The sequence below is a fragment of the Schistocerca serialis genome, chromosome 4 (assembly GCF_023864345.2).
Source record: "Schistocerca serialis cubense isolate TAMUIC-IGC-003099 chromosome 4, iqSchSeri2.2, whole genome shotgun sequence".
NCBI classification, from domain to species: domain Eukaryota; kingdom Metazoa; phylum Arthropoda; class Insecta; order Orthoptera; family Acrididae; genus Schistocerca; species Schistocerca serialis.
Genome location: NC_064641.1, coordinates 6039941 through 6054071, shown reverse-complemented (window position 1 = coordinate 6054071; position 14131 = coordinate 6039941). Strand labels below are relative to the sequence as shown.

Below are 14131 nucleotides of genomic sequence, written 5' to 3'. Positions count from 1 at the left end.
TTGTCATGCCCACATAGAACGCAGCACAATGGTTGCAGCTTAGCTTGTATATCACATGACTAGTTTCACGGGTAGCCCAGCTGTTGATAGGATGGGTGATGTTTGTGACACGACTGGAGTAGGTGGTGTGAAAGGATGTATGTGACAGGTCTTGCATCAAGGTCTATTACAGGGATATGAGCCATGAAGTAAGGTATTGGGAGCAGGGGTTGCATAGGGAGGACAAGTATATTGTGTAGGCTCGGTGGACAGCAGAATACCACTGTGGGAGGGGTGGGAAGGATAGTGGGCAGAATATTTCTCATTTCAGGGCACAACCCTGACATAAAATGTAATTCAGTTGCTCCAATCCTGGGCGGTACTGAGTTATGGGGGGAATGCTCCTCTGTGGCCCGGCGGTGAGACTTAGGGAGGTGGTGTGAGACTGGAAAGATAAGGCCAGGGGGATTTATTTTTGTTCAAGCTTGGGAGGAGGATAATTACTGTCTGAAAAAGCCCGAGTGTGACCCTCAGTATATTTTCAGAAGGACCACACCTCACTGCAGATGTGACGGCCACAGGCAGCTGGGCTGTATGGAAGGGACTTCTTGGTATCGAGTGGGTGGCAGCTGTCGAACTGGAAGTATTGCTGGTGGTTAATAGGTTTGATATGGACAGAGCTACTGAGGTAGTCATCTTTAAGGTGGAGGTCAACATCTAGGAAGGTGGCTCATTGGGTTGAGTAGGACCAGGTGAAGAAAATGCGGGAGAATGTGTCGAGGTTCTGGAGGAATGTGGATAGGATGTCCCCACTCTCGATCCAGATCGCAAAGATGTCATCAATGAATCTGAACCGGGTGAGGGGTTTAGGATTGTTGGTGTTTAGGAAAGATTTCTGCAGATGATCCGTGGACAGGTTGGCATAGTACGGTGTGAAGTGGGTGCCCATAGCTGTACCCCAGATTTATTTGTAGGTAATGCCTTCAAAGGAGAAGTAATTGTGGGTGAGCATGTAATTGGTCATGGCAACTAGGAAGGAGGTTCTTGGTTTGGAATCTGCCATTTGCTGGGAGTGGTAGTATTCAATAGTGGTAAGGCCATGGGCATTATTACTGTTAGTATAAAGGGAGCTGGAATCAGTAGTGTTGAGCAGGGCACCATGTGGTAAAGGAACAGGAACTGAGGAGAGCCAGTTGAAGAAATGGTTGGTATTTTTTATACAGGATGGTATGTTTTGGGTAACAGGCTGAAGGTGTTGGTCTACAAGGGCAGAGGTTCTCTCATGGGGTACCCTGGATGGTTGGGTTTACGGACTTCAGTAAACATGTAGAAGGTAAGCGTGCAGGGAGTGGTAGCAGTGAGGAGTGAAACCATTCATGTGATCTACAAGCTAAGCTGCATCCATTGTGATGCATTCTATGTGGGCATGACAACCAACAAGCTGTCTGTCTGCATGAATGGCCAATGACAAACTTTGGCCAAGAAACAACTGGACTACCACATTGCTGAGCATGCTGCCCAACAAAACATTCTTCATTTCAATGACTGCTTCACAGCCTGTGCCACATGGATCCTTCCCCTGCAATATATGCTACTTTTCCATAACTTTCCTGGCCTCAACATTCATTAGTCATTGTCCTCACCCATCTAGCCCCTTCCCTGTTTCCATCCCAGCACTACACAGCCCTCTATTCCAACAACGCACCCAGTCTTTTTAATTCCCTCCTCTTCTACTATCCCCTCCCCTCTCCTCCACCCTCTGTCTAACCTCCTGGCTGCACCTTGCTGCCCTGCCCTCTCTCCATCTTATCTCTGCACACTCGCCAGGAGGCATTACAAAAGAGAGAGAGAAATTGAGACTAAGGGTCAAGAAGGTCTCTGAGAAAATAAAACATACAGTAAAACTACTGGTGTCAAATGGTCAGACGGGAGGGGGAAAGCTCATTCTGAGAAAATGAAATAGATTTGGAGAAGGATGAAGGAAAAGAGAACTATATAGTTATATCTAAAAACAAAGATGATGTGACTTACCAAAAGAAAGCGCTGGCAGGTCGATAGACACACAAACATACACACAAAATTCTGGCTTTTGCAACCAATGGCTGCTTCGTCAGGAAAGAGGGAAGGAGAGGGAAAGACGAAAGGAAGTGGGTTTTAAGGGAGAGGGTAAGGAGTCATTCCAATCCCGGGAGCGGAAAGACTTACCTTATATGTCTGCTTGTGTTTGTATATGTGTGGATGGATGTGTGTGTGTGTGTGTGTGTGTGTGTGTGTGTGTGTGTGTGTGTGTGTGCGCGCGAGTGTATACCTGTCCTTTTTTCCCCCTAAGGTAAGTCTTTCCGCTCCCGGGATTGGACTGACTCCTTACCCTCTCCCTTAAAACCCACATCCTTTCGCCTTTCCCTCTCCTTCCCTCTTTCCTGACGAAGCAGCCGTTGGTTGCGAAAGCCAGAATTTTGTGTGTATGTTTGTGTTTGTTTGTGTGTCTATCAACCTGCCAGCGCTTTCTTTTGGTAAGTCACATCATCTTTGTTTTTAGATATATTTTTCCCACGTGGAATGTTTCCCTCTATTATATTCAGAACTATATAGTTATTTTGACATAATTCTTAGTTGGCCTGGACTGAAATTTTTTAAAAAAAGGTCCATCAGGCAACAATGAATAGGAAATAAATATTCTTCTACGTTTTGATGGTTCTGCTGCTAGACAATGTGTCACTCTATTAACTTTTATAATGAAATCTCCAACCAGAAAAACCCATAAGGAAAACACCACTGTTATTGTAGCTACTCTATAGCTCATTTTCCTCTACAGTTACACTGAAGCTCAGGAGGCAAGCAAGAAGAAGGGATCAATCTATACAATATGTATGTGGGGAATGGTAATTTGTGCAGTTTCATCACTGTCACTGATGGAACCACAGAATGAAGAAGAATTTAATGTGTAAGAAATGATATAGCAGCAATAGATATGAGCAATGCACAGCAGAAGCAAAGCTAGAGCCAGAAAAGAACTGCAAGCTTGGAGAAATCATTTCCTTGGTACAAAAATTGTTTCAATGACATTTGATTTAACACTAAGTATCTAATTTTTCACTGTAAAGCTTGATATGAAAGCAACTTGCAAACCAGTTCCTGTACATAAATTTGTAAAAAGCTAATTTCAGCTGAAAAAGTTGCAGTGGAGTTTTTCATTCATTAATGTTAATGTACGTTTTCAGTGCCCATGTACAAATAGAAAAGCATTACTTCTTTTATGAAATGCATTCACATATAAAAATAATGTTTTGAATAGTTTAGGTACTCACTCAGATGACGCCATGCTTGTTCCTGACAAACGATGAAGATCAATGGTCTGAGAAGTGCCACTGAGCTGCCTTCTAGCTTGATTTTGCAGTGGTGTATCAAATTTAATATCACACACCTACAAAAAAAAGAGAAAGTGACTTTACAATAAAAATAAAAATGATCGTTAATAATGTTACAACTGAAAATAAATGACAACTTATGGAAAATTGTCTTTTTGTACACCAGACATGAATTATTTGAGGGAAACCATTTTGTTCATCCCCATGGTACAAGAAACAAAGAAAATTTTATGTTTCCCACCCACTGCCTCAAGCTGTATTGCCAGGGTTTTCACTACATGGGAATGAAAAATTATTATAAATAAAAAGAAGCAAGTTAATGCAGATGAATTTAGGTCCACTTAAATGAAAGCCATATAAGGCATTGACAAGGAAATGTTATTGCTTCGTGGATGAATTCATTCAGAACAAACTGGAAATTTGAGCTGAATATAGTGCGTTACATATTCCGAGAAATATTATTACAGTGTTTTCATTTATTTTAGTACTATAATTTATCAGTGCAAAAATCACTGTAAGACAATTCTGCAAATATGGTAAGTACCTCATAACCTCACAACTACGAGTTCCCATGGGCAAACTGAAGGCAAAAGCAAGTATCGGTAATAAAATGGAATTATTTGATAAAAAAAACCTCATTTTATAATGAATGACACTTAACTCTTACCTTCTTTCCATACTTTTCTTCAACATGACTTTGAATTTCAGAAAAGCAATCTTCCATCCTTTGCTGAATTGGTGCTAGAGATGGAGGAGCTCTCTGCCGATGGAGGGCAATAGCAATTTCTAAAAGCGGTACCTGATATGCTATCAAATCTTTCAACATTTTTACACTAGGGCCATCATCTGGATGACTTTCGAGGTACTCATCAGTGAAAAATGCCTGAAAACCATCAATAAATTAATTTAAATTACTGTTAAATTGGAGGCAAAACTAAATACATGATACAATGCAGTGAAATGTACTTCGAACGCTTCCAGCTTGCTTCACTTTGTTCAACAGCTAGTACTGGTAGCAGCAGAGAAAGAAAGAACTACGTATGTATCCATGGAAGACCCAGGACAGAACATTATTTGTCTATGAATACAAAGCACGTGCTAAGTGGAAAGTTGCTGAACTTTTAGTCACATATATGACTGCCCTCCCCCACAAAACACACACACACACACACACACACACACACACACACACACACACACACACACACAATTTCAGCCATCAAAGACTGTGCTGGGGGTAGGCTGACACACCAAGATGTTTGTAGATGGTCACATGAGAATCTGAACTTACACAATTTTCCATCTTGGCTGCCCTTACACTATTATTCATTTTCTGGCAGGTTTTAAATGTAACAACCATTTTATTATTGTTACATTGCACACATTACAAACACAAATGGCAATCAGTCATCGTAGTAAACACCGAAATACTGTGTGGATCTAGATATGATACATGAAACAAGAAACGTGTAATGGCAGCATGCTAGTTCAAGAAAACCTATGAAGTACAAGACAGGTACACAGTACATTTGTGAGTAGAAGGTTGCTAAAGCTTGGGATGGATCAGTAAAATAGTATTGTAAGGCTCACTGCTTGACTCTTGGCTAGGAGAGCATGATCATCAGCAAATCCCAAGCAGTTTAAACTTTTATAATATTTTGCACTTCCAATTCTTATGGTCTTTGAGTTATCTTCGTTCCATTCTCTCATTACACATTAAAGTGCAGAGCTGAACAGTAATGGTGGTAGGGAGCAACCTTGTCTTAAGCCTGTTTTTACAAGGAATGGTTCAGAAATTACTCCTCAGAACTTGACTTTTGATTAAGTCTCAGTTAGAGTATGTTCTACTACTTTAATTACATTTGGGTGGAGTCCTAGACTCCTTAGAATTTTTAGTACTGAAGGTCTATGGAGACAGTCCTATGTCTTTTTAAAGTGCACAAATGTTATTGCCAGATGTTTATTCCATTTCCTGTTTATATATTTATCTTGCAGACATGGGATCATTTGAAACAAGGGCATGGTATAATGATAGACAGTTCACATGCTGGATATGGCGAAGAAAGTGTTTCTATGGAAAGATGATGATCCTAAAATGAGTGTACAAAAAACTGAGGATGTTGAGGATATCAGTCACATTCATGGAATAATAATTTATCCATACTACTCACAATGTGTGCACACTCAATAGCCACAAGATTACCGTGCCAGATTATAGAACCGACAATGGCTTCCAACCCAGAGACCTGAAAATTCACAGTTGATGGCTTGTGTTTTATTAATGGAGACGGACATAAGAGTTTAATGTACTGTTGATCAAATCCTTGGAGAAATATTACACTCACAAAGTGGGATTCACACACAAGGTATAACAGAATTATCACAATCACTTTGTGTCAGTAGTTGCAAATCCAAGAGCAATCACTGAAGCAAGGCATTAGATTGACTTAAGTTACAGTGTGTGGCAAGAAACTATAGCTGACAAACTCAAGAGACCACGAACATCAAAAGGTGGTGTTGATCAACAACTTTTGCACGGCATATTACCCACACTAACGGAGGATCTGAGAGTTCCGTACAAAATTAGTGATGTATGCAGACAGTTCACCTATTACGGGAATCAAGAATTGCTACAATTTTTGCCTGTTATCTACATTGATACAGGTGAGATATCGGACCCAGGTATTCTAAGATTTTTTTGGGAATATTTTAATTTGAATAATATACAGTGGAACTTGGATTTTACATTCTCCGATTTTACATTTTTCGTGATTCTGCACCATAAATTCGTAGCCCCTGTGAAAAACCCATACCATCAAAGCAAAAAATTCCCCAATTTTACATTTCTTCTTAGTAAGATTTACCTTGATTCTAAGTTCTTACTTGATGTCTCACTCGACTTCATCCCATTTTCTTCCTATTGAAATTTGATGTGAATGAACAAGTTATAAGTTTCAGAAAAGACTGATGGCTCGCACCACGGATGGCGGCGGAATTCAGGAAATATTTTAGGCTGTTGTTGAGAGGGGACATGTGAGAGAGGGAATGCTGACTTAATCCATATCAGTGTTGCCAAAACAAGTTGCATCATTCAGCTTCACTGTGCAATTATGATACAAGTACTGCTAGGTTGCAGCGGTAAAGGAAAAACAAGACAGTCAACGTGAAATGTTGTGGACCGAGTCAACATGTGATGTAGGGGGCCCAGCCACCGCCTTTTCTTGTGCCACTTATAACTCAGTCTCATCTTTTTGCATGTATATCAACCATCAACCTCTTCAATGCAACACAGAGTCTTGAAGAATGTGCTCAGTCATAATTACAGGAACATCGCTGGTGAACCTTTAATTGGCTGCAACTTGTTCAAGTTGCCCAATAGCCACACCAACGCACGTAAAATGAGCTCGCCTAACAGATGTGTGGAGGGGAGGAGTGGCCCTTCAGTGATGGCATGCAGGTAGGGGTGAAAGCATTATGTGAAGTGTTGAACATACACTTTTTGTGCAAATAATATGCTATGACAGAGATGCCAACAGTTGCACCAACTGTATATACTTCTCATGTACATACTTTGCACCGCACACACCACACAATGTAGATCATAAGGACTGGGAGCATTGAGAGAGAACATTAAGCGAAACTGTGGCACCTGTGCTTTCTTTCAAATTTACATTTTACACAGAGTAAGAAATTTACTGAGCCAACTTATAATAAATTTGTAACATCAATCAGGCAAGTAAACTCATTTTTTCACATCCCTGCTTCTCTCATCATGCCTAAAATAACACTTTAGTGGCAGTGAGCATATTATGTGTGGCTCATAAGAAAAGCATTAAACTATAACAGCAATGGTGGCAAAGTGTACCGTTATGCAGATGTCCACATTTATGCTTATGATTCAACCATTTAGCTGCTGTGATGGTTTTGGTTTAATTCAACATGTGCATCAATTTTTGCTTTTTCCTGGATGAGCACAAAGGATGATCTCTCAAAAACGCATGTTTTGAACATATAATTTCTTGTCGTAGCATGTCGGAAAACAGCTCAATTATCTTGCACCCAGATACCAATTTCACTTTTTTGATGAGTTTTTCCTTGCTGTTACACATCTGTGACTTTTTAAGAACTGATGAAATTCACTACCACAAATTAATGTATAAACACTGAATTGCACATTTAATTTCCTTCACTTGGACAGATTTTACACAAAGTATTGGAGAGGATTGCTATTTTTAATCAGATATGCCAATTATTACAATTGAAATTTCAAGGGAGTATGTTCCAGAAAGAATTAGACAACATGTAACTTCCTCCCAGATACGTCTTGTGAAATGACCACAATGAGAAAATTTGGTAAATTAGACCTAATACACCCGCATGCCATTCACCTAAGAAACAGGGATGAGAGGACCAGCTAGCATCCTTGCAATTGTGTGTGTGTGTGTGTGTGTGTGTGTGTGTGCGTGTGCGCGCGCGCGCGCGCGAGCAAGCGTGCACACGTGGGGGGGGGGGGGGGGGGTAGGGGGTAGGGGGAGGTGGGGGGGAAGGCCACGCACACATGGTGCTGTACTGGTTAGTCATGAACATGAAATATGACGGACAGTATCTGCATAATTTTCAGATTTTCAGTTTTCAACCACTCTACACCTCAGCTGTAAGGTAAGTTGTTGCCTTTGCTTCTTCCATTAAATGTAATATGCTCAGTTACTAATCAAGAAATGTAACAGAGATTATGGCTCCAGTAAGTGAAGTAACAACTAAGTTAGGCATGCTCTTTATTGGAAAATTAACCAAAAGTAGATATATTTCACACCTCGTTTTGTACAAAAGCCAGTGTTATGAACATCATCACCATCATCATTATTACCACCACATGTCAGACTGTACAGCAGCTCCACTCCTGGCACTTATGCATATTTAAAAAATAAATAAATAAATAAATTTTCAGTTAATGTTTATAAATTTACAATTAATGATTAGGAATCTCGTGTTGCTTGCTGACAGCGTACCACAAAAACGTCAACCATAATTTTTAATTCAGAATTTAAAATTCACTGAAACAAGTGTATAATGATGAATAGTAACATACACAAGAGATATGTTAGATTACAAGAAACTAACCTTTTCATAGTTGACGATTCCGCCCATTACTTTTGCATCTACAATGCCCATAATCTTCATAGTTAATGGATTTAAATGCAAGGTGCTATCAGCTCTGTGAGCAACAATCAGATCTTTCAATGATTTGTTTGTGGCCTCCATTGTTTCAATAGCATTTTGTAATGGGCTCACATAATACACCTCTGCAGAAATAACAGGAAACCATTGCAGAATACCAGGAAATGGATAAGATGTGACAAGAACTGTTCTTTCAAGCCATAAGTTGGCAAATTCGTTGTCAAGATCACCACTAGCTCCATCGCGTCTGTAGAAAGGTCTGCTGAACCTAAATTTCTGTACATCATTTACCCTGAAAATGAAATGCAAAGGGAATGAAGTGAGAAAACTAACCAATGGTTATTACAAACAGAAAGTCATAATGCACATTATTAATGATTTTCAGAAAAACAACTAAATTCGAATAACGGTGCCAGGAATGACAAAGACCACCATATTGAGGTAGTGTTAAGCAATAGATAGTTATAAAAACAAGGTGCTGCTTAACACTTCCCTGTACACTACAGTAAGTAGCTGCCTTTTCTTACATCACATTTTTTATACAAAAAAGTATTTTCCACTGGGGTACCAATTATGAGATTTGAAAGCACAGTAGCATCTAGTAATAATGTCATATAAGTGTGACAACAAGAATTTTTTGAATGCCATGTAGCTACTTTCCATTTTGTGAGCTGGTTGTCATACAGTTTGTTCAGTTTGCTGAAATAGTTTGTTAATTATCAACATTTAAAGATTTTTTTTGTGTGCACAGAAAAATGAATATGACCAGGGAACATTTCCAGGATACGCTATTTTATGATTTTAAATCATCCTTAATCACCTACACAATGTGAAGATCACCTGAAAATGCATCTGGCAAAGGACCCCTATCTAAGGCAACAATTTCTAGTTGGTACAATGAATTCAAAAGAGAATGACTTTTACTTAGTGATGAATTTCGTGAAGGTCACCCACTGATGAAAATATTGCAGCTAATTTACTCAGGCAACAATGAGCTTTTGTATGAGTCAAATCCAAAATATTTGACATCAAAAAATAAGATGTTAGAAAATTTTGTTGTCTATAGTGCAAAAAAACTGGAAAATTTTCAAGGTGTCACTTCATATTTGCTTCAGAATATCATTATTTGTGGCAAATCTTTGATTTATTGTCGTGACCCTGAAAGGATCTTTCAAACAGCACCTATTGCCGCAAAAGTCTTACAGATTATTTGTATTGGTAAGAAGATGGTAACTAGATATTTTCCTAGAATGGGCCATATTGCTACTATAGCACTTGAAAACAGTTCTACTGTTACTGCAGATTGGTAAACAAATGACTATATTATTTTATCCATGTTTGATCTTGTGAATTAGGCAGCCATTAATGACAGTTGGCAAATGATGCGACCAGCGCGTCATTCACTGACCAAACAAATGTCTGTTGACTACAAATTTTTGAAAAATATGTAGAAAACACACGAAAGAAACAATAGAAACTCCAAGTTGGAGTAACAATGAACCTAAGGACAAGATCGATTGTTACTAACCATGACACATTAAGCTGCAGACAAGTACAATTAAAAATGCACTTACATATTAGCTTTTAGCCATAGTCTGTCAGAAAAAGAAAGGGAAACACACAAGAACTAATCCTTGTCTAATTTTCAGTGTCACCCCTATAGTGCCCAAGACATACAGTCTGGATCACCCCATCAGTTCCTAACATAGACAGAAATAATCAATGAAATTCACGAGTTGTACAGGGCGTGTGCACGCGCCCACATACACACACACACACACACACACACACACACACACACACACACATTCATTAAGACAAGCAACAACACCTCAATCTTGAGCAGCTCAGATCAGAGGAGACTGTCGTGTGCGTGAAGTGTTCTTGCTTGTGTAAATGAATGCACATGTGTTTCCCTTTCCTTTTCTGATGAACACTATGGCTGTAAGCTAATGTGACAGTGTCTTTTAATGGTGCCAGCCTGCAAATTAACATGTTATCTTTACAATAAGTAGCACTCTATCTTTTCCCTTCATTGTTGTTCAAAAGAAACAATTTTACAGTACATCAAAGCATCGTTGCATACAGCAAGATTAAAACTGAGAAACTGTATGCCCTAAAGGTCAGCACTGTGGTCCTTCTACCATACGACCTTGACTCAGTACCTTTTGATTTCCTTTTTGGTTACAAAAGCTAAAGATAAAATGCATGGAATAACAACTTCATCATCAGATGAAGCAGTGGAACATTATAAAAATCTGGTTTCTCGAGTACCTCAGGAAGAGTGGCATCATTGCTTTATGGTCTAGCATCATCAAATCAGAACCGTGTTGATGTTAAAGGGAAGTATTTTGAAAAACAATAAAATCATTTAAAATTTTGTTTGGAACTAATCCTTGTCTAATTTTCAGTGTCACCTCTGTAGTGCCCGAGACACCATCTCAGTTCCTAACTTAGGCAGAAATACAGTGTCACCCTTAAAGTGCCTGAGACATACAATCTGGATTACCACATCAGTTCCTAACATAGACAGAAATAATCAATGAAATTCACGAATTGTACAGCTCAGATACATTATTCTGCATTACAGCAAGCTCCCGATTATCCATGTTAATTAAGGCCTGAGATTGCATGGATAATTGAAAAACATAAATAATCCAAAATACAGTTGTTTTTACCAGAAACTGCTGCACATCACATTTGAATTGACTAGGTGTATTGTCCAGTGAAAAAACAGCCTTTTCCCCTTTCTTTCTTTCTTTCTTTCTTTCTTTCTTTCTTTTCCCCCTATTTGACAGCAACAAGTGACTTCAATTTGTTTCCACTCACTGAATTTCACAGAAATTGCTTTAACATGCTTACATTTGCTAGCATGTTCTTCAGTCTGAGAGGCTTAAGGTCACATGGGCACACCCTAACAAGACAACCCAACCAGCATCATAAATCTGGTCTAGGAGACAACTACCAGCATTGTAAATCTGGTCTAGGAGACAACTACTATATTCAAAATAACTAAAGAACTGACCATAAAAATCATCAGCTGTGTCTTCATTAGCACAAACTTTCTCACTCTTAACAGCAGCTTCTCATATCTTGTAGAAATGTTAAAACTGAGTCAGCAAATCTGATGAAGCATCTCTCCGAATTTTTCTATTAACAATGGACCTGATGCGGTGATGGCTGTCAACTTGGGTTGCAAAATTTAACAGCTTTTCTTCATTTATTTTTAAGTCTCTCACTGTATGCCTATCCCATAACACAGAGAATTAATGCAGAGTCGCCATTTTCTAACTTATCTATACTTTTCAATTTCTTTTTGAACATTAGAACACCACATTTGTGTTTATCTGTAATCTTCCTAACACATGTAAACTGCCTGTATCACCAGCAATAACAAGAAGTGTGAAATACATTAAGAAACAATTTCAATGACCCACTGAACAAATTACAGTATTATCGAGATCTTTCAGCAACTAGAAAACTACCAATAAGAAAACCTAAATCATTTTATTTTACTATCAACTGCCAATGAGTTGGAAACTACCAATTTTTAGCTCTTAGCAAAAAGGCTAGGCAAATATACAGACAGGAAATTGTCCACGAGTAGAGCCCCACATTTACCTGAAGGTGAAACGCGAAACACCAAGAAAATATTTCAGGAGTGTCAGATGAAGCAATTAGGATCCACATTATCTTCTGGTGATAAAAGATGTGTCACATCCATAATAGTGTATTCTCAATGAAAATATTCATTTTAATTATTACAGAATAATTCAAGCTGTGTTCTTTTATTTTTTTCAAAAATCACTGAACTATTCGTGAATAAGCTACAAACTGGATAACTAGCACCTCAACAATTGTGAGTTTCTGTAGTTATGGAAGAACTGTATGCACTTAATGATTACATCACTGTTTTGTCAACAGATAATGTAAGTGGCTGAAAGACATACATCTCCTATGTATAATAAGAAATAAGCTGCATTTTTAGACCTCTACCTACATCTGGGAAGAAGCAACTTCATACTGCCTTGTACAAAGAGGAAAACAAATAGTTTGTTAAGTGACTGTGTAAAATTATTTTCAGTTCACAGGCTGAACTGTATGCTACCAGTTAGAAGACATAATTATAATAAAAAAAAAGGTGTCATTTACAATTATTTATAGATTCTGTTTATGATTTTCCTCAACTGTCCTACACCAAAAAAAGAAATCTTTTTGTTTCAACATGATCTCTGTACACATTTTCTACATAATATTTTGCTTATGAGCATTAATTGCCTTTTTTTATGATAAATTAATGGTACAGAGTCATGTGCCAAAATCAAATTGTTCAACCATTAAACAAGCATCACCAAAAGAGAAAAATGGAGTCAAGTGCAGTCTCAAATTATAGCCTGATTTCAAAATTAAAAGACTGACTGGTGTTTTTTTAAACAGCTCTCTATTTCAATAATCAAGTAACTATTTTACTATGTACCTTCTCTGTTTGTCTGTGTACAGAAACAATCTATCTTGCTGCTATCTCTTTACTGTTCAACAGTCAGTCATGCCTTTTTCTTAAATCAATCTAATCATTTCCCAAAACCCTATACGTCAATACCTACACTCCTACCACAAAAATTTCACCTACATAGCCAAACAATAGTTGCACATATATTTCTTCCTGTCTGGTTTCCCCTTTTGTATTGCTCCTCAAGTTCTCACATTAAAATGTTCCCTTCTCTTGCTGTAATCAATTTTTCCACTAATATCTGTTTACATTACAGACTGATCAATCCCTTACCCTCAGCCACCTTGTCCTTGACAAAGATGACCATACCTTTCAGTTACACATAACTATCTTGGCAAATACTAGCTTTACTTCTCACCTGTCTTTCTTATTCCATATCTTCACGTCACTTGGTGATGTACTTACACATTTGGCTAGGTAGAACTGTTTCTGGTAATAACTTTACTACTTTTTTTCTCACCTTACAATGAAAGCATCTTTGTTCTCAACTGTTTCACCAAATGCCTCATCCTTATTTTACGTGTGTTGGTCTTCACCTTAGCTTAGAAGCTTAGAACTGAGCCACACTTTTCAGTTAAAAAAAAAAAAAAAAATTCAACATCTCTCCCTTCTTTCTCACTTTCTTCTGTGTTTTTGAAGCCAACTTCAATGGCTTGCAAAAAGTCAGATTTGATATCATTTTCATTTTCTGTTTACAAAGTTAGAAAGTATTTCTTAACTATTCACAGACAATAATCTTCCATAATTTGATATACTATATATTTGTTGGATGAAGAATATTACTTCAGTATAAAACAGATTTTTCTTTTTATACATATACTAGTTTAGTGCCCACTGCTTCGCTCGCGTAGATTGTATGGCCTGCAGAGATTTTTTTTTTTTTTTTTTGTTTTTATTTAATCATATTTTTATGTTGTTCAGAAATTAAGACCACATAGGTATAGTCTTTTCTGACTGTACGAGCTTTAAAAATACTGTAGTAATTCTTTAATAATGATATATTTTCAAATAAAGGCTTTCACCCACTACTTCACCTTCACGGGGTTAAATTTCCAAAATTGCTTTAACACGCAATTTTGAAAAATTCCTTCTTAAA

At 37.9% G+C, this 14131-nt stretch overlaps 1 protein-coding gene across 1 annotated transcript in view; it reads right to left on the bottom strand.

The window, feature by feature from the left end:
• The window catches only part of LOC126473544 (dedicator of cytokinesis protein 1), a 420590-nt gene that overhangs the window by 126949 nt on the left and 279510 nt on the right, over positions 1–14131 (bottom strand). The window contains exons 28-30 of the mRNA XM_050100670.1: positions 8469–8817; positions 4015–4230; positions 3288–3403 (exon numbers count right to left, since the gene is read on the bottom strand). Coding sequence (XP_049956627.1) covers positions 3288–3403; positions 4015–4230; positions 8469–8817 — 681 coding nt within the window. The remainder of the gene's footprint in view (positions 1–3287; positions 3404–4014; positions 4231–8468; positions 8818–14131) is intronic.